General features: G+C 38.2%; 1 protein-coding gene across 5 annotated transcripts; it reads right to left on the bottom strand.

Annotated features, from left to right (window-relative positions):
* Nucleotides 1-772: 772 nt before the first annotated feature.
* On the bottom strand, nt 773-18,279 carry LOC146455988 (uncharacterized). Of its 5 annotated transcripts, XM_085093578.1 has the most exons (9): nt 18,006-18,279; nt 12,698-12,738; nt 11,715-11,825; nt 9,086-9,220; nt 8,384-8,581; nt 5,927-6,226; nt 5,226-5,272; nt 4,037-4,187; nt 773-3,519 (listed from the first exon to the last, which is right to left on the bottom strand). In XM_085093578.1, exons 2-9 carry the CDS (start codon nt 12,728-12,730, stop codon nt 3,313-3,315), a joined length of 1,182 nt encoding a protein of 393 aa, XP_084949704.1. In that variant the 5' UTR covers nt 12,731-12,738; nt 18,006-18,279; the 3' UTR covers nt 773-3,312. The 5 variants fall into 5 exon arrangements, with proteins under 5 accessions (XP_084949704.1, XP_084949703.1, XP_084949702.1 ...); XM_085093577.1 differs by lacking the exon at nt 12,698-12,738 and having other exon boundaries at nt 5,927-6,223; XM_085093576.1 differs by lacking the exon at nt 12,698-12,738.
* Between the last annotated feature and the right edge of the window lie 3,343 nt (nt 18,280-21,622).

Genomic DNA, 21,622 nt, shown 5'->3' on the forward strand with positions numbered 1-21,622 from the left:
AAACTTTGTGCATAGGGCGCAGAAAGGCAGAGGAGTCACATCTGACAAGATTCAGACCAATGATTTCTTCACCGTGCAACTGCAGTGAAATTCGCGCAAGTCGATCGGAGGGGGACATTGGGGTTTGCGGTATTGCGGTAAGTCGAACGTGTGGTAAAAAAAATAAAATGAATGAAAAACAAAAACAAAACAAATCTCCTGTACGTCAGTAGTAGAGCATCCGAACTAGTAATTGAAAGGCCTTGGGTTTGACTCCTGATAGGAGCACTCGAATTTCTTCTTTTTTTGCGAGTACATGAATGTCTGTGTCACTTTCTAGAATAATACATCATTAATAATAATAATAATAATAATAATAATAATAATAATAATAACAGTAATAATAATAATAATAATAATAATAATAATAACAGTAATAATAATAATAATAGTAATAATAATAATAATATCCACTTCCTTATTACAAAACTATTTTACAAGGCTACAAAGTTAAAAGATTAAAACCAAACCAAAAAGGAAGTGAAGCAAAACTATTATACAATAACACGGGTTTCAAAGACATTTTCATCGTCCTCAACCTTAAAGACAAAAACATTCACAGATCACATGTGGTCTAAAAAGAGGACTGTTCTGGCAGTGTTGATTACATCGGGGAAACCAGGAGAAATGTGGAGATACGAATCGATGAACATTCAAACCCCTCTAGGTCTAATGACTTTGAACCTGCCTATCACCTATAGTCCGGGGGATAAGCGACAAAAAAATCACAGAATTGTTCAAACAGTGATACAATTTATTCACAATTTTTATTAACCTCTTACTGGGAGTTACAAGATACAAATTATTGTACAATAAAATATACTGATATGACAACGTGAGTTTTCGTTTTTTTTTTTTTTTCAGTGTTCTATTTCCAGTCGTCTTCATTATCTAACGCACTAAAATCAAGGATATAATCACGCAACAGATCCACTGCTTCAAGGTCGTTTGGCTTTCAATCATTCATTGGGACAAACGCACTCGTAGATTGACTTGTCTTGCAAAACAACAACCACTCACTCTTCCCTGCGGATAAATGAAAGCCAACGCCGAAAAGCAAATGACGAGTTGCCCAAATACAGAATGCCGCGAAAAGTGGCATGTGGCGCCAAGTCTTTTTTTGGCGCCAAAATTTCTCGATCTATTCACCTCTGTAGATTGTAATATTTTATACATATTTTTATCGGCTAAATATCGCTGATAAATCGCCTTTTAGAATTAAAAAAAACCCGCTCCCTTCATACACACAGAAAAGAGCGGAGACATTTATATACGCCAGCACTCAGATATTTTTCTTAAAGATTAAAAAAATTCAAACCGCTGATGATGAAATATGAACACACATTTGAGCATTGCGGGTCACTTAATTTTTAGATGGAAGATCGTTCTGGCCTAAATGCTCCAATAGAAACCAATTGTATTCTACGTAGAGATACAAAATAATTGGTCTTTTCGACAAGGAGTTGCATATACCCCGAGTAAAAATTATGTTTTCTTGTAAACTATTGAATAAAGCTAAAAACCTATTTCTAACAAAATTAAATTTCACCGAAAAAAAAAAACAAACATCAACAAACAAACATTGAATTTACTTGAAACAGTGACAAACACGAATACAAAAACATCAAAAAAAAAAAAAACAAAGCGATAATATCGTAAAGCAAAACCAAAAATTGGACAACCTTGAATAACGTTCCTAACGAAAATGCAATGCGAGTAACTTGATTAAATCACCATAATTACATTTAACACAACTAAGCATTGTTTGAGTTTATCGCTGACCTAGCCAAAAATATAACTTCACAATTCTATTTTACAGCCTTGTTCGCTTAATATTCCAATTCAATCTAAAAAAACGAAACACATACGACACGAAAAATTGTCAAGTGGTCAAATCACAACAATTTTATCACGATATATATAAAACCACGTTAGTCACGGGATTGCTAATAATTCTTGAAAGAACAAAGGAATGCCTTAAGTCAGTTAAGAGTCATAAATATTTCGCCTACAAAATTGAATACTACTGCTGGTCTCCTTCGCGAGGTTCTTTCCTTTGTCACGAAACGCTTCTGAAGCATTGCGTGACAAACAAATGAAGAACTAAGCACGAAGACGCCATACTACTGTTACACTGTGTTACAGTGACTAAACCACAAATTCGATTGGAGGCCAGTAAATTCTTCAGCGACAAAACGTTTGAAAAACTTTCGTCAAAAATTTATATCTTAACTTTTTCAACACTATAGCAAATATGCTTTCACTGTATACGACTTCGAACAACAAATTCCTACTTTTGCACCTGCGAGGCTTTCAAGGAGAAAAACTCACATCACAAAAATTAAAAATGACAAATGATTTCCATTTTCACTGACTTTTTTCCCCCGAATTTGTAAAACTCTATTAAGAGAATCCACAAATGGCTAACATTTCAACAGCCAATAGCCAAAAAACTTGTCAAATTGATTCACATCAAACATAATTTTTTAGAAATTAAGACTCGATGGAGCGTCATGTAACGTTTTGTTTTTTGTTCTAATGCTTGTCACTCCATTTGATATTGATCACGTGCACACCTGATGACCCAGCCGTGTCACATCTTAAACATGAACTCAACACAAAGCTAGGGCATGTTTCCCTTGACGTGAGAAGCCAAAAGGTTGATTTTTTTTTTTTTTTTATCGCAGCCTACAAAGAGAAAAAAAAATCTCACACGATCCTTCTCAAAAGATTAAATTTAGACCGAAGCGTTCATTTTCCTGAAAAACCTGAACAGATTTTTCATTGAAAGCCTAAACCACTGGCCGACACTGAAAATGAAATTTTTAAAAAAATTGCAACACGAAAGTCAAACACATCCAGTCAGACTGGCCCTAATCAAACACACGGTAAAAAAAAAAAAAAGCGATAAAACGCCTAAAACAAAAAACCCCGTACTTAACCACTCGGTTGGATTTCCTGATCTAGCCTATGGGACACAGAAACACGCTTTGACCAATAATCAGTTACACAAAAGACTGCTTAATGAACAGTGGTGTCGTCACTTTACTCCTGCACCCAAATGTCCCCATTGCCTGATGTCATCTTTGATGCATCGATGACCTCATCATTATTAGCCAATGGGGACGCCCAAGACCCACGGAAGCTGCTTAGCCCGCTGAATGCATCGAGCTCTCCAGAGATGTCACTTCCGGCCTGGCTACTGAAGCCCCCCAGCCTCATGGGGGCCCCCGGGAGATCACACTGGGGTATGGCTTCATAATGCACCTGGGGTCAGGAAACAAACCCGGCAGCCTTGAGGTCATTGTAGGCCAGTTCCTCGGCAAGTTTGCGATCATCTCTTTCCTGTTTTTCCCTATCCTGCTGCTGCAGGAGGCTTCTACGCTCCTGAAGCAGCCGCCTGTGTTCCTCCTTCGTTTTCTTCTTTTTCTCAGCTTGGCTCTCGAGGCTGTCAATAGTAAGGCCGTGATGGGAGGCGTCCTGTAAGAAATGGATCGCATGAGTATCGAGTATAAAGGATAGAGTCGAGAATCGCATGCGAATGCAGGATCGAGTCGCGAATCAAGACTCGAAGCAGACAGTCAACTGTCAAACCGAACTGAAAATCGTCAAAACCAACGCGGGCAGTGAGATCAAAAACTAACATTGATGTTTATCAACCTGTACACGGTGGTTCTAACTTTTGAGTTTGTGGATGAGTCCCTGAAGTGTGACCACTGTGACTGAGATGAAAGCTACTGAGCAGGACTGTCCTGAGACCCTTTTCATTATGCTGTACACAATGCTTCTAACTTTGGATCCCCTGGAGGAAGCCCTTATGATCAAGACTATTCATTTGAATCAAGCAGTACTAAAGTGTATCAATAGTTGTTCAGATAGGGATGAAGACATAGCAGACTAGAAACACCACTCTGACATTTTAAATTGATGTTTTCACCACCGGAAAATGAAGCATAAAACAAGCAGTTTTTGAACATGTAGCAGTCAACCATCTTACCTGTGCCAACCAGCTCTGCTCATTCCCTTGGTCTCCAGTCTCACGCATCTGTAACAGCTCAATACCAAGTATTGCATCTGGGGGACTTCCACGCTTCAACTCCTGAAGAGTCTGAGCATACTGCTCATTTTTATTTATTTGGCCTTCTTTCCTAACAAATATAAACAAGCACTTAGCACCTTTTGCAGGTAACATAAAGGGGGGACATGGATGGCCCAATGGTGAGAACACTCGCCTTCCACCAGTGTGGCTCGGGTTTGATTCCCAGAGTTGACACGATATGTGGGTTGAGTTTGTTGCTAGTTGTTTCCCTTGCTCCTAGGGTTTTCCGCCCTTCATAAAGACCAACGTTTTCAGATTCCAATTAGATCAGGAAACAATGGACAGAATAGCCACTCTCAGCATTTCCCCTGAAATTCCCATTTGTTTAATTATTCATTCATTCATTCATTCATTTATCCCATCCTATATGAGCTACCGCAGTTAACTTGAAGAGGGTAACTTGTGCTGTTGTAAAGTTATTGCTATTGAGCACTTTGTGTTATATGCTTCAAGGTAGTTTCTGTGGACAAAACTATAAAGTGCTGAGCAGTACTGACTAGCATGAAATGTTCGATTTGTGATATTCAGCAAATTCACCCAAATTGAAGGATTTTACAAACAACCTCAATGAGAGAAAAAGGCCTAAGCATTTCTGTTCTATACATGTACAAGCTAATGTGAACATGTACATCTTCAAATCAAATTAACCTTAAAATGCGTATTGCACACTGCAGAAGAAATTCTGGTCACTTTCTCCTGATAGAGAATAGGGACCTTCCGATTTTACTACACCTACGACTTTTGAAATCTAGTTTGTGTGGTTCAAATAACCATATGTCCCATTGATCTTGTTTCTTGGACCTCCTTATGTGCTAGTGAACTACCGGAATTAGTAACAGTTCTGGGGAATGTGATTAGTCTGAAATTTGAAAGTCATACTTGTACTCAATCTCGTACTCTTACTCTGATGTGAAGGTCCCTAATGTTGCGAGATGAGACGGCTGGAATACACAAGAATTCAAGGAAGCATTGAAGAGGAATGAATGGTACATGTACCACATGACACAATAAGCACCCATCTAATTTAAGTGTTTTTTTGAAATCACACAACAATACCGCCATACTACTAAGAGGACCTTTTTCCTACCTGGAAAAGTCATCCAAGTCAACATATGGTGGCCAGAGCTTGCAAACCTAAATGGAGACAAACAGAATCATAAAATATTACGTGATTGCTTCACTACAGGTTTACTGAATTTCATTTTGTAGTTAAGGCGATAACTCAGAAGTAATTGACAATCAGTCAAAAACAAAGCAAAGGCCATTATGTCTTATTGATGAAGTTAAAACACATACAGGTGTGTACAGTCAAACTTGGTCATGCTAAGGACTAAAATAGCCATACATGGCATGTTATACTAATGGGTTAACAACAGGGAAAACTGGTAATATTTGTTTGGGCTCAAAAAAGCAGTGAAAATTCTCCATAAGAAAGTGCAACTGGCAGCCATAATCAGCAATGTAGTATGTTGATCAGGAGGCCAGATCTAGAAACAAAACAACCACCAGTTTTGAGCACTAAAAGATTAATGTGCTAGCCCATAGGGATGTCTCGAAACACCCTCCCCACACATCCGCACTAAGGGAAATTTTTAAATTTAACACTTTGCGAAGATGCCATTTTCTGGGATTTTGGGTCATCAGTTCAAGTGATTTGAGTTTTACAAACCAGAAAATAACATCTGTTTCAGCAATGTCAATGTTATTGTGTTATGCACTGTAAAAGCTCCATTTAGCCACCTAGGCGCTTCTTAAGGACTAATTTTCTACAAACAAGCCTACATGTACCTCGTTTTCATGGTAAGGTCCCCATATTAGTGCAGTGTCTGGGGGTGGGGGCAGAGCATTGTTGCCATCTACAAAGTTTCCCAAGATGACACCATGTTGCCACTCCACAGGGGACTGTTGCCTAGGTGACAAACTGGAGTTTGATGATCGGCTGGCAGCAGGAGAGTGGCTGAGTGGGGAGCCACTGCTGACCCCACTGCTTGCACTGGACAGTGTGGTGTCCTTCCTGCTGGGCATACCAGACTCAAGGGGATCCCAGTCAGCAGGGTCACAGCTCCGAGGAGATGATGAATCAGTCTGCTAAGGAAATACCACATTGTATAATAATCATTATTAAAAACTGGATCATTGGATAATGTAATTACAGGGTTTTAATTGGCTTAGTGTCAAAAGGGATATCAACCATCAATATTACCATTCCACGTTCAATAAATAAGCAGACAAAACAAAAACACGACCACATTGTTTGGCATGATGGGGGACGCATCCCCTGCGGTTGGCATGACAAACAACTTATAGGATTAACCCTTTCCTGCCGGTAACCCACTAGCCTTTCCCGCCCGAGGGAAATGTCAAATTTTCTAAATTGCTAACTATGAACTGGGAGACCACATGTCATATACCATTTAAAAGGTATTTTCTGGGGTGTGCTATAAATCACACCAACAGAGATGGAGGAGGTCACATATTAGAGTGAGAAAACTCAAAAACGAAAGAAGAAAAACATTGAAAATTTCCCTATTCGTTGTATATACTGGGTATCCCCCTAAACTATAGCTTAATGTACAGCTCTCAGTGCATTGCTTGTTGTCAGATATCAGCTGGACCCTTAACGTACAAAGGAAAAGAAAATCCAAAAGTTTGAGGGGTGGTAAATAAAGTCTCATATAGGAGGGGGGCATGATTTTATGCCTTAAATTTGTAGATCTTTCCAAGATCTTTTGGTTGTGCAAATTTCACACAAATTGACCAAATATTGTGCTCATTATTGCATCTTGTGCCATATGGCACTTTTGGGCGGGAGAGGGTTAAAGAAAAAAATAGTACCCCCTGGTATCTATGATGTGGTTTACCACTTCTACAATTTTTCAAATGTTTCAATTTGATGCACTTACAGACTCTGACAATATCTCCTGGACAGAACTTTCTATGCATTAAAAACTGCAAATTAAGCTACAATTTGGGGGTAGATCTATCCCATGAAACGATCAGTGAAATTTTGTAATTTTTCATTTTGACGTTTGGAACTACATGTATTTCTGTCAAAGACCTGACTTCCTTCAGTTATCTTGACATGAGAAACAAATTTCACTCATGAAGACCTTTTAAATGGTACATCACACATACAAAATGGCAAAGAAAACAGTTCTACAAGTACTGTAAGACTGAAATGGGTTAAAGACCCTTGTTGGTGCTTACACCAAGATTTGAAACCACCAACTCCAGTTCTACATGTACGTGAGAATCCAACCCATTCAGTTAGTTAGTGAATCCTTTGTAGGGCAAAATCTTTTCACAAGCGTAGAATAATTGAAGGCTGAATGATCCAACAAATTGGAGCCCCAGCGTGAACAAACAAGTCCATTCTTACGATAGCTAAACTGTTCCCATAAGGAATCACCTGAAGCACATACTGTAAAATGTGCATGTAGCGGACAGTCTTTTTACCCTGAAGATAGCTTGATCAATCGAAAATGTTTGGTTTTAATTCTTCTTTTCCTTTTTAGCAGTGTAAAATAGTGCTGTTAAAATAATAATAATAATAATAATAACAATAATAATAATAACAACAACAACAACAACAACAGTAATAAACTGTATTAATTACCCTCAGCAGTGATTATAGCAATCATCGTACCCAGAGTCCTCAGGCTCTTTGGCAAGCGGTTAGTCACCAGGAGAGACTCTGGGGACATCGAATTTTATTACCGCAGGATTTCTGCGGTAAAACAATGGAAACCGTTAAGGAAAAAAGACAATCAAAAAATTTGAATTTTATCGATGTCCCCAGAGTCTCTCCTGGTGCCCACCTGCTGACCAAAAAGCCTGAGGACTCTGGGTAGCAGATTGTGATTATAGCACAAGTGCTCCAGTGAGGCTGAGCATTAAACGTTCACAAAGAAATAATGATCTAAATTTAATTGAACAATAACATGATCAACAAATCCCAACTGGAAGGAGGCAGGTCCATCAGCTGGTGATTTACAAGCCTGGCAAATGAGTTAAACTTGGAGCTACTGAGGAACAACTCCAGCTAACATCCAGAGCAGGACTTTAAACCAGGGACATCTGGATTTCAATTTTTCCAAAATTCAGTTTCTGGTCTTAGAAGACTTCAGATCAGCAGATGCTCAGCCTTGAACCACTGACCAACACACTAAACACTATGGCCCTACACCTCTAAAATGAAATACAGCCATTCACATCACTCATCAATCACTTTTACCAATAACTTACCTTCAACTCAAACTCTTCTGAGATGCCAAGATTGAATTTCTTGTTTATTGGACATTCTACATCCAAAGGGAAATTTTTGGGTTCCACACACACATTACCCACAAACTGGTCGGCTTCACTGCCCAAGTGTTCCAAATGGAACTCAATCACAAACCAAAAACCATGCAAGAGATTTTGAATGATGGTATAGTCAACCTCCTGTTGATAGAAATGTAGGAAATACAGTAACTAATTTTGAAAATCAGTCAAAATCTACCAATCACCAGCTGTTATTTGTTAATAAACATCATTGTTGTTGTTTCCCACAAGAGTCTTGGCTGCAGAAACGAACCGTCAGTGGGCTGCTGTGGCTTATATGCTTCAGAGTAGAGTGAAAGGGCAAAAGCAAGTTGAATTTTTTTCTTCAAGTAATTTTCTACATTTTCTGTTGCTGAGTATTTGACCACGGTGACCATCAGGCAAAGATTGTTTCATTCCTGGCCAACACCCTCAGGTGCAACATAACTCTAAAGAGTATGACTGTGTGATGCAATATTTTGACTGTACACCCTGCAGCAAATTCACATTAGTTTACAATTACATTCAGTTTTGTCCGTTAGGTCATTAGACATCACACCAACGTTAGAAATGATACAAAAAGCTAAAAATAATAACAATATAAGTTAGTACATGTGACTACATACACAATTCTATTTAACTCACTTGGTAATTTTCAGTCGTAAGTTTAAAATGTTCAGGGCATTGATGTTTCAGTGAGATGGCAATGTCTGAGGAGATACTGAATGGGAAAGTCTGTAACAAGTGATACTTGCTGGCAATTTCTCGATCCTTCACAGTCTATAAAAAATGACCAGAATATCAGGTCAAATTAATGTATTGAAGTCTCCCACTCACGAAATTTTCTTTTCCTTCTAATCAATTTCATAGTTTTAACTTCAAGATTCTACACTTCATGAGACATATAGTCTGTAAAATTTTACACAATTTGTTAATTAATTGCCTTGATTTCCTACCATGTTGTAAAAGTGAAGTCCTGTATGTGCCCATTGATCAGAGATTTTTAAAAGAATGACTAAAACGCACTAAAAGAATTGTTCCACGGCCATGGATAGAACTTAAATTTTCATCAATAAAAGCACTTTATTAATTAGTCTACCAATTCGAAAACAGGGGTTACCATACACGTTTATACTTCCTATCAGCTTGTTAGCTTGAAACATCAACAGCAGTCCTAAACCACAAATTCTTCTTTAAAACTTACAATAACCACACAATGTTTAGTGGGCCCCCCAATTCAGGCAGGGTTTGAGCCGGGCCGCGCCATTTCGCCAATCCCACACTGCAATTGAAATTGTCCCTTAAAAAAAACGGCCAAGGGGACAATTTGTCTCCTTCAAAATTAAGGGAAAAAACTCGAACGGAAGCAGACACGAAGGGATCCCAGAGATTGCAAGTTAAACAGAACGTGGAAAGTATATTTTACCGCACGTTGTTCCTTCAAAGTTCATTCTCAAGTCACATTTCACAATAGAAAGCTTTTTCGCTACAAATCGAAGCCAGACTGAATCAGAAAAATGATACAGAAGAAGAACAGTGAATTAATCAGGAAGAATCGGATGAGGATCAAAGGAAACCGAGAAAATCACGAACTTTCCAGAAAAGTTGGTTGTGAGATCACACATGGTTGCACTATGAAAAGGAGGCGATGTTCTGCTATTTTTGTCGGAAATCTAAGAAGACAACCCCTTTGTATCGGCAGAAGGGTGTACAAATTTTAGAACCTCAACTCTGCAAAGACATAAAGACTGTTAAGAGCATGAGGATGCTGTCAATGAAGAAGCTATGAGGGATACATTCAGCAACACACAGCGCCATGCTCTTAGAGAACAATCGCAAGCCATCCTCAGAGCAATGAGAGCCCTCTACTGGCTGGCCAAAGAGGACGTAACCACAGTCAAATATGACTCACTACTCAATTTTCTGGATGAAGTTGGCCTCGAAAGTGTTAAGAATCTTCGAGTGGGAGGAAATGCTACCTATCATTCTCATCAAAGTGCGGAAGGTATGCAAGATGCTATTGCTACTGTTCTGAAGTCTAACATTGACAAACTAGGGTTAGGGACTTTGATGTTTGGGCTAGAACCAACAGAAGAATTAGTACATGTACGTCTACCAGTAATTAAGAAAGGAATTGAAGTTTACAAGGGGATGCCGAGACGAGATTCTGCTGTGAAATGTTTTGAAGTATAAAGTATAGTCATTGATCCTCTGTTTAAATATGACGAGAAAAAAAAGTATTGACACTAATAACTTAACTTTTCTTGTTTGTGTTGATCACTGTTCTTGTATTACAAGGATCAGCTAAAAAAAAAGTTTTTGTTGGCTTGCCTGTATCAATGTAAAAAAACTGTTGAATAAAAATTAATTTATCTGTCCCCCTAAAAATAAAAATGTCCCCCAAAATTTTAGCCAAGGGGACAAATTGTCCCCCAGTGATCAATTCCTAGCTCAAACCCTGTTCAGGAGTCAAGAATGCAATATCTTGTGCTTTAAATCACAATAGATGGCATGCTAGTCTTAAGCACAGGATTTACAGCCCTGGCCCTAGTTGTTCAAAGAACTTTATAAGTCTACCAATTCGAAAACAGGGGTTACCATACAAGTTTACACTTCCTCTCAGCTTAACTACCTTGCACATCAACAGCAGTCCTAAACCATAAATTCGTCTTTATAACTTACAATAACCACACAATGTTTAGTGGGCCCCCAAATTCAGGAGTCAAGAATGCAATATTTTGTGCTTTAAATCACAATAGATGGCATGCTAGTCTTAAACACAGGATTTACTGCCCTGGCCCCAGTTGTTCAAAGAACGGATAACTTTATCCACTGGATAAGTTGCTATCCAGCAGAGCAAATATACTCCAACCAATTGTTTTGCAAAGTTTTCCACGCAATCCCATTCTTAAATTTGACATATGCTTCTACTCTAAGACTATTCACAAATTATACATGTAGGACTATCGTGAAAATCTTGCACACATTTTACAGTATCTGCCAGAACTATCCAGTGGATAAAATTATCCACCCTTTGAACAACTACATGTAGGACCAGCTGTTTTAAAACTGAACATTGCCGGGGTAACAAAACACTTTGAGCTGCAAACCAACTGAAGTATTCTTCACTAAGGAAGAGAAAAACTAAATGTGAAGTGAAAAGGAAGCAACACAACAACACAATACTGAATCTAGATGTGACCACTGACTCTTCAATCCTCTGGTTATAAGACAATTAGTCAAACCATGAGTCCAACAGGAAGCACAAAATTACCTTAAAGGTAGCATCATCTTGATCATGTCTCATTATCACAATCCGCAGGTACCACACTTGTCCAGCAACTGCCCTTGATGCAAAAACTGCAATCTGAACTTGAATTTCCTCCTGGTAATAATAATGTAAATTAAATATCAATACTTACAGCCAGTATTGCGATTGGTCAAAGAAATAACCTAAGACATTTTCAAACACAAATACTTCACATGATCTAATTAATGAATATTAAATACAGTTATTAAAAACACTGAGTTAAAGTTCTCTTCACTGTTAGTATTAATATTATTATAAAGCTGCCGGGATTTTCAGCAGTTTACATACATGTAATTTATGCAGTATATTATCAATGAAGCTTGCTGAGGTTACCCAAGTGCATTGTCAGAAACAGTTTGATAGTACATTACTTGCAAAAAATTTCGGACGATTTTAATTTCGGACAAAAAAAGTGTCCGAAAATAAAACCGTCCGAAATTTTTAAGCGCCCGAAATTTAAAGCGTCCGAAATTTTTACAGTATAATATAAAACTTTAAAAGTACTTTCTGGGCGACAGCATCACATATTCAAAGCCAATGTACATGATATGTTTAGAATTCGGATTAGGCGGCTTTGCTCAGTCGTTCTTTTAATCACTGGAAAGGTAAGCATTTGAGACACTGCTTGAGTCATAAGCTTGATTGGGTTTGTGTTATTTTCTCGTTGGTGTATCCGGCTGTAAAACCTTGAAGATACAGTAAAACTATCATTTTCAAAGATTTTATTTCAGTCTAATTCATGTTTTTTAGTCGTAAATTTACTTTGGGCATGTTTCAGCGCAGTGTCTGAAATGTTTGTCCGAAAATTGTCCGAAATGAGGGAAAAAGTGTCCGAAAATTAAACAACCGAAATTTTAACGTCCGATTGCAAGTAATGTAGTCAATGTTTTTAGACAAAAGTACAAGTATGTACATGTATATACATGCCCAATATGTATCCTACTCACTGGTTTAGAAAGTCCTATCCTCCTTACAGCCATCTGGGAGTCTGAAAAAAGACATTTAATTAGATGAGCTACTGGACTAGTTAAAATCAAACACTGATTTGAAGTACATGTAAACTATTACAATTATTAATAGTACATGTAAGAATGGCACAAAACTTTAAGGTCTGAATATTCAAGAACAATAATTAGCTTGAATATATGCTTTGAGCATTTTTTCCTAGACCTCTTTATTTTTCCCAAGGCATGAAATTTCCCAACCTCGTTCCCAGGGCCTCTCCTCTTCACGTCCCAGGGAGCGAGAGAGGAGAGACCGTGGTTGGGGCTGGTCACGTGTCTCCCAGAAACTGGGAGATTACAAATAAATGACTGGAGAGAGGGGTGTTTGAGTGTCAGTTTGCCTATACTAAGTGTACCGGAGATGGGAAAACATGCCCCAGTCAAGTCAACTTGCGATTCGCGTGTGTTTCAAAGGTCATGTCAAGTGGTCATTCAGAAACCCCTAAAAAGGTATATAAAGTGAGGGAATCTGTGAATGTGAGCTGCTATCGACATTGTAAAGCAGTTGGAGATACAAGTCATTGGCGAAATCTTTACAGCAAAGGGAATCAACTACTTCTGGTGGTAGCTGAGGAGCTTTATGGCCACGCACTTCCACAAAGTGAATTTTTGCCACATCTACTTTTAGAGTGGTCAAGTCCATGATCTCTGAAAGTCAGGCATTGTTAAGGTCAAGCGGTGCATCGAGGAGTCATCCTCCGCGCCGCATTTGACGGCCAGGAAAGAATCAAACGTGACCGGAAATGTATCTCGGAGCCATTGTAGCCGCAGACTAAATTAACACCATCAACTGGAACAAAGGTTATTTCGTTATTGTTTTACAACGATTACGGTATTTCAAAAGTGTTTTCTTTGTTCATTAAAAAGATCCGTGAAATATTTACCATCTACATGTTGTTATACCGTACATCCTCCTTCCGAAAGTGTTCTGCTCATGTGCTATTTCCTGTGTATTGTTTGTTGTTGCAACCCTGCTAACAGAGCCTTTCTTTCAAGATTGCAAATCTTTTAGCATGTGCGTGGTCGTTCGCGTCTCTAGTATTTTGCATCGTTGGTTTGTTTACGTCCCGAGAGAAAAGGGGACGTAAACAAACCAACGACGCTAAATACCGAACGACTGCGCTTATGCTAAAATATTTTCCAGAAAGAAACGCTCTGTTAGCAGCGTAATTGCTGCAGAATGTCCTTTCAGAACAGTTAGACATAGGCCCGATTCCTTTCAAGTTTCCTTCCTTAGTTCTTCAGATCTGATCTTTCATCAGCACATTCAAAGCTAGAATAAACCACGATTACAACTCCATGAATTGAAGGGGAAGGCGCTGTTTGTCCACGGTTAATTTTGTCATGTATACACAGTGATTTTCCAAAGTACAGCGCTTCGAGACAACGGACTTTGTTAAGCTTTCAGATTAATGCTACAATGGCTCGCAAAATGAAGACTACTGAAAAACATAGCCAGTTGAATGAGTTTTCGCGTGGGCTTCGCACAGCAAAGGGGAAGTCTTGTTTCGGAGTGGACAATAAATCTTGACAAAACATAGCAAGTGAAGGACTCCTCCCTGGGTCTAATTTTTCTCTGGGAGACACGTGACCAGCCCCAACCAGGGTCTCCCCTCTCTCGCTCCCTGGGACGTGAAGAGGAGAGACCCTGCAAACGAGGTTGGAAATTTCCGCCAATAAATTCTTCCTACTACCAATCCTCTTGCCAAGACTGTCTTTTTGCCACAGCATTTGATCAAAATGCACTAACATGATTGTACTCTTCTAAACAAAGCTTTATCTCTTAAAGCCATTATTTGTCTTTGTGATGTAATCTCATAATAATTATTGTGGTCTGATAGCACTTGCTCTTTTATTAAAGGTGATGCCATAAACAAAAAAAGGAAGGTACCCATAAGGACATCCCAGACTTAAGTCCAGTTGAGTTTTACAAATATACAAGGCGTGTGAACTGTGGGTCAAGGCAATGGCAAACCTAAACTTACATATATAGAGAAATACATTATTATTTTAATTTTTAGCTAATGCTTATCACTACAGTCAATGCTTTAAACTCCAATCAATACAATGAGTGCTTAACCTTAATCAAAGTTGTCAGCACTTAACCCTACATGTTCAATTGAGTGCTTAACCTTAATTGCTATTTTCAGTGCTTTGGGCCCACAGTAATTGGCGCTAGCTGTTGTGGTCACCCTGCCTTAACCCAGTAATCGTTTATTTTCTGTTTCATGTTGTTATGTTCTGTTTATAGTCTTAAGTTTGAAGGCGAAGTCACATAAATAAGTAAAATAAAAAAATACCTGACTGATAACTCAACTCATGAGACTTATAAAACAAGTTTTCTCGGCTTGCATCCCTCACTGGCTCGCAGTTAGTTAAAAACCCAGTACAGGTGATCATAAGAATAATTTCATTTTTTTTCTTTATCTTTGAATGAGACAAGTGGGTTAACTGCCAATATAAACCACAGCAGTACATGTAGACATGAGTGTGTAAAGATGATTGTTTAGAACACATTTCTTTATACATGTAGAGAATAGCAGAAGAAAAAGACAACCAGCATGCTTCTTAATAAGCCCCACATGCATGCTTCCAAGTGACTGGGCCTGTGAGTCATTTCCAGGTTGAGGGCTTGACTGAACAGAGCACATTATTCAATTAATCAAGGACATTAATTATGATTAGGCCATAGGGAACACAAAGAATAGATCTATAAAAAATCAACTGTGAGCCAACTCGTGAATGCGGAAGAGGATAGTGGTAATGTGGTACTTGTTAGTCCAGCAATTCAACAAATTAGCAATGCATATTGGTAATAAATAAACATTAGTATTTACACAACTTGCAAGTCGTAAAGAAACAGCACCCTGTTAGTCTAGAATAGTTAGAATGTCTAATCAATGAATACAATTTACTAAACAAAATACATGTAAAGGTCTAAAAGTTTCAAAATGTTAGATGAAATTCCATTCTCGCGTAACTTGGGTGAATTTGCTTGCGAGGACACGTGTTTGTTTACAGGGCAGCACTAAAATTATAAAAGCCATAATCCAGAAAACAGAAACCGGAATCCGGAATCCAGAATCAGAAACTATAATGAATACGGTTAGGAATATTTAATGGCGAAATACATGACTTGGGGTAAAAAATACAGAATAAAAAACTCATATCACTTGTTGGCATAAATGAAAGGACTCTTTATAAAGGAAGCAATGTCCTATGGGACAGAGAGAGACAACATAGAGGTGACTCGGAGACAACATTAATTGCTTCACACCGCACAGATGGCGGACTTTCCAATTAAGAGGTGGTTAGTTGCGTGAATGCATATCTTCTGCCTCTTTTGTTTCGTCTATTTTCCGGACACCCCGCTTCAACTTGTTTTGATAGAGTCTTAATAGAGTTTCAAAGCAAAACATAGAGGTGACTTATAGACTATGAAATTAGTTTTCTTAAGTTCATGGGCGATCAGTTTTTAACCCGTGAGAAACACTTACTTTTCATTGGCAGGAAATAATGACTAAATTAATTAGTTTTATTCTCTGGTGTCACCTATCGAAAAATATCAAATTTACATTTGACGAGGACGTTACTTTGAACTAAACATTCACTTTTTCACTAGCATTAAATGTTTTATTTTCATATTGTAGTTTCCGATTCCGGATTCCAGATTTTCCTTTCCAGTTACTGTTTTCCTGATTCTGGCTTTTAGTGCTGCCCTTGTTTACACAACATTATTCCAAGTTGCCAAGTTTCCTCAATAAAAATAGGAAATATACAAAAAGCTTTCCTTAATAAACAAAAATTTACTCAGATAGGTCTTAACTTGTTATGCATTGTAGCCCTAAGAGCAAAAGTGTATAATTTTTGCCGCGAGACACCTTGCAAGCGATTTGAAGTCAATTTTGAAGCGAATTTATCAGAGCATGTTTTTCAAACATTTTGCAAGAACTGTTCGGAAAATGAAAAATCAGTCTATTAGAATAGTATTTCAGTACAAACTCACATTAGAACCTGTAATAATATTATTTGTGTGTTATATTCCTAGAAGCACTTGAACGTTACCAAAGTCCGCAGATTAAAAGTTGATTTGAGATCCACCTGCTCATCAGGTTGATAAAACCACAAATCGAAGAAAAATGACTTTGCCGTTAATGCATGATTTTCCCCTGTTAAAGCTGTTAACCATTCCTTAGAAGTTCCTCTTTTGATTCACCGTTTTCAACATCTCAAAATTGGAAAATTTTCGGACCAATGTCCGAGTAAAATTTCCCTACATTATGATAACTCATTTACTGTGCATTCATGAAAGTTAACAACCCGCCGACCAAGTGAAAATCCCCAGATCGCAATAACTCGTTCTTGCACATGCCTGCATTCATGAGTCAAAAATGGTACAAATTTACAATCAAACATGCCAAATTAGATTTCACCATGGACAGCCAAGTCAGACGTGACTAGATAATTATATCAACCTGGTATTCAGAGTCCTCACATGGTCTGAACACTAAATAAATTATTTTGTTGTGATTGTGAATTTACATGAGTTAGTGCAACTGTCACACATTTAAGCTGTTGAATCTTCCTAAAGGCTTTCTCTTTTCATTGTTAAATCTGCAAAGGCCATGCAGCCTTTTCTTTCGAAAACTGGATATAATTTGCCAACATGAAAATTCACAAGTGAAGAATTGCAGCTTTTGAAACTTGGTTAGGAAATCTAATCTTTCCTGGCAGTGACAAAAGTGTTTTAAAAGTGTTATCGTCATTTCTTTTTTATTTACTTATTAAGTGTTGTAAACATTTACAAATGTTGCCCACCTCAAAATAACCCGACTAATTGTGAGCAACAATTTGTTAAGTGTTTTCTTCAATAATAAATAATTGTTATTGTTATTGTTATTGTTATTGTATAGTCATACTTTGTACAATTATGCAAATTTTATAGTACTTTGAAATCACTTACAGTGTAGCTCTGCACAAAAAAATCACCTTTTGATTTCTCTTGCAAAATCAGTCACCTCTAATATATTAATTAATCTCCGAGAAAGATGGTAAATATCAAGGCAAGCATTAAGACTTATATTTTTGGAGAATGCAACTCAGATTACCTGTTTAATTGCTATTTGAAATTCAAAATTAGAATTTAGAAGGCCGAATAAATCAGATGAAAATGTTCATATAAGCTCATATAATGCTCACACAGCCACAAGGTAACATGTATTATTTAACAGGATTTTAATAAAGTTCTTACCTCACTGTCACATATACATGTATTTTCGTATTCATTCACAAACCACATCGTCCATAATTGCTTCGTCTGTGTCTTCAGTAGGGGAAAATCATCTTCGTCAGCAAATCGAAATTCTCCATTATTTTCACCTTTTCCTGAGTCAATGTCGAGCACAGAATCATCTCTTCCAGCCACTATCTTTAAATCACCGCTTTGGATTCGTGAAGCGTAAGAAAAAGTCTCAAAACTCGACCAAATTCAACCAAAACAGCCGACGTTTGCCATATGGCGCCAAATGTGGTTACACAGTAGTTGCCAGTCCCTAATATCGTTCTGAGAGACTCGACAATGCAACGGGAGAGGCCTGGGGACCAAATCCCAGACAAGTTGCGGGTTTTGCGATACATAGTTTGAAGTGTCATTTCGCGTTTGTGAAAAAAAAGAAAGAAAAAAAAAACGAAAAAAAGTATTTCGGAGCCGAAAACTATTCTAAACAGATAATTTTTTTTTTACAGTTGTTGAATAAATTCTCCGCTTTTTTGCTTTGGGTGGTAAAGGGTATTCTTTAGAGTGGTTATCAACTTTTGATTTGTTATTGTGCGAAAACAAAAAGTTAGTAATTAATTCTGATAAATAAATTTCAGTTTTCTACAAAGGTTCGACAGTTGCACTCACAACCACAGCAACAGTTTACAGCATTACGCAGGAAAGTTTTTATTCAGGTCATGTGGGGACTCTGAACAGTTGTCTGAAAAGAAGCGCTTTTTCCACCAAAACATACACTGTACCTGCCTGGCCTGCATTCGATCGAAACGTACTTACAACTATTAAAGCGCCCTTCACGGCAAGGCTTCATCACCTACATTCACATTAAATCACATCAATGCTACATTTTATTACGCCATCGTGAGGCAGAATTAGGCATGTTTTTTTTTCCTTTTTTACATTTTGTTCACCATTTCACCCGATTTTCTGAGTCAATCACCTTAAAAATTCACTCGCCGTTGCGTTTGTCCTCTTAAAAGCCATAGCATGTTTTACAACATGATTGTCTCACGGAAACACTAGATAACATTTAAGTTAAACGGGGCAAAATGAGCGGTCAGCCCAAAACAAACCGCGCCAGTGAATTAACGTTGAGTCACCCTATTTTCAGCCCTTTACCATCTTTTTCTTCACATGTGGCTGTTTTGACTTATTTTCCTTATCAGCAAAGCAAAATTAACCACTGGTTCACTCTTCCTTCTGAAACTAATTAAGCTGCGCCGAGAACAAGATGTCAACCTTGATCAAATTGGCGTGAAAAGCAATTTTCGTTCTAACTCAAAAGAACACGACGGTTCGTTTCTCGGAAAGTCTTTTAAAATATTTTTTACAGCTAATACTAGACATTTCTTTGGCGACTGAGACATAACATGTTGTTTAGAGTATGAAACTAGTATCAGTCCAGATTATAGAATGCGCTCGAGGTTGCAGTAGTGATTGACTGCCACACTGTGAACATGCACATGTTCAAATTGAAGTTCGAGTTAAACTGACTTCGAGAATACGAACCAACAACAATATTGTTCTTTAGAGAAAAAACGTTTCAGACTAACAAATCGTTGCAAAAACCTTAACAACTGACCACCACCAAACTAGCATCTAAAAGCGATCTCCTGCGATGAAGTGACCGGCCTACCATAACCAGATTTAAGCAGCGAAAAGATCAACTGAACCGATTTTAGATCCGGCTACTTTGCGAGTGTTCATACCTGCGCATGTATAGCTCCCGAACTTTTGCGAAATTTTAAGCACTTCCCGTTTCGTAAGCACACAGGAGTCACAAGTCTTGTACCCGCTTTCCAGTGTTTATAATCTCGATTCCAAGCTGTCACTGATTGCGAGAGTTAAAGGTGACACTTCACGCGAGAAACGTCTAGCAGCGTTTTTCATCCCAATTTGTAAAACAATACTCTTTGAGCCGAAAGCTATTCTAAACAGATATTTTACTGCAACGAACGACTAGGTGGCCCTGTTGTCATTATTTTGTCCAACAATACTGGGAAAACAGCATTGCGCGGGAAAGTTTGTGTTCAGAACATGTGGGGACTCTGGAACTACAGTCGACTCCCGATAACTCGAACCCTCGCTAACTCGAACCTCGCGCTAACTCGAACCAATTTTCCTTTCCCTTCCGGTCATTTTCTATATAATTTTACCCTCGATAACTCGAACTCCCGAAAACTCGAACCTTTTTCAATTTCCCTTGAAGGTTCGAGTTATCGGGAGTCGACTGTACACTGATTTAGGTCGCTATAATCTCCCGGCCAAAAATTAACTGCATTCAGTATCGAAACGCACTTACTAGTCAGCGCCCTTTACAGCAAGGCTTCATCACCTACATTGATATTAAATCAAATGAATGTTACATTTCAACTACGCCATCATGTGGCAGAATTTCTGTTCTTGGGCTATTATTTACCGTTAAATTTTTTGTCTCAAATTTCCCGCCAATTTTTTACTGTAAAATCTGTTGTTGTCTTTCTTCTCTCTATCGCAGGATTCGATCGAAATGCACTCGTCTCTTCTTAGCAAGGTATCACCTCTTAAATGAATAATTTGGACAACAATATGATAATCACGATTGATCCCTTTGCGCAAGAAATTCTGCCAAGTGTAGCCAGACCAGTGGGGAGCTTCTAATGATGAAACAAAACATTTGTACATTTTGGTCACCATTTCACCCAACTTTCTGAGTCAAAAAGCCTTTTCGATCAGACATGTTAGCGAAATGAACAACTAGGTGGCCCTGGTTTTATTTTTCTCATAAATTCCCTGCCCTTTTCTATCGCTGAAGCGTTCATGCATTATCCGCAGACATCACGCTTCATGCACTTAATATTATGGGGACCCTCGCAAACACATGTCAGAACTTCGACTGAATTTGTAAGTCGATTTTTCAACGAAACTAACCGCTAGGTAAATTCTGCACTAAAAGATTATTCTTAAATAACGATCAGTTTTCTGAAAAGGTTGGATAGTAGGTTGATTTTGTCACATAAATTCATCATGACCGGATGATATCAACAATCAGTTACACAGCGCGACAAAAACTGTTACCGGTAAGTCCTTGATGTGGGGACCATCTAGTAACAAGTAGGCCCCAAAAAAATTACTTGCATTCGATCGAAATGCACTTACAAGACATTTATATTTTAAAATCACATCATTTACATTTGTTACATGGTATCGTGAGCAAAATATGTTACTGTCGAACTGAGTTATCGCAGTCTATACGATCGAAATGCACTCGTTGTCACTCGTTCCTTTTAGCAAAGCTTCATCTCTTAAAGCTAACCTATAAACCAGATTTCAGCAGGGAGAAAAACAAACATTTCAGATCCGGCTACTTTGCGAATGTTCATACCTACGCAAGTACAGCTCCCGAACTTTTGCGAAATTTTAAACACTTCGCATTTCGTAAGCACACAGGGGTCAAAAGGGGGTCACAAGTCTTGTACCCGCTTTCCGGTGTTTTTAATTTCGATCCCAAGCTATCACTGATGGCGAGAGTTGAAGGTGACACTTCACGCGAGAAAAGTCTAGCAGCGTTTTTCATCCCAATTTGTAAAACAATACTCTTTGAGCCGAAAGCT

This window comes from Pavona decussata, unplaced genomic scaffold (assembly GCF_977016875.1).
Source record: "Pavona decussata unplaced genomic scaffold, jaPavDecu1.1 SCAFFOLD_262, whole genome shotgun sequence".
Lineage (NCBI taxonomy): Eukaryota > Metazoa > Cnidaria > Anthozoa > Scleractinia > Agariciidae > Pavona > Pavona decussata.

Coding starts and splice junctions, on each gene's coding strand:
- LOC146455988 (XM_085093576.1), bottom strand. CDS start 18,053: ATGTGGTTTGTGAATGAATACGAAAATACATGTATATGTGACAGTGAG. Junction 8,582..9,085: donor TTACGACTGAAAATTACCAA/GTGAGTTAAATA, acceptor TTCTATCAACAG/GAGGTTGACTATACCATCAT. Junction 6,227..8,383: donor CAGAAGAGTTTGAGTTGAAG/GTAAGTTATTGG, acceptor GTATTTCCTTAG/CAGACTGATTCATCATCTCC.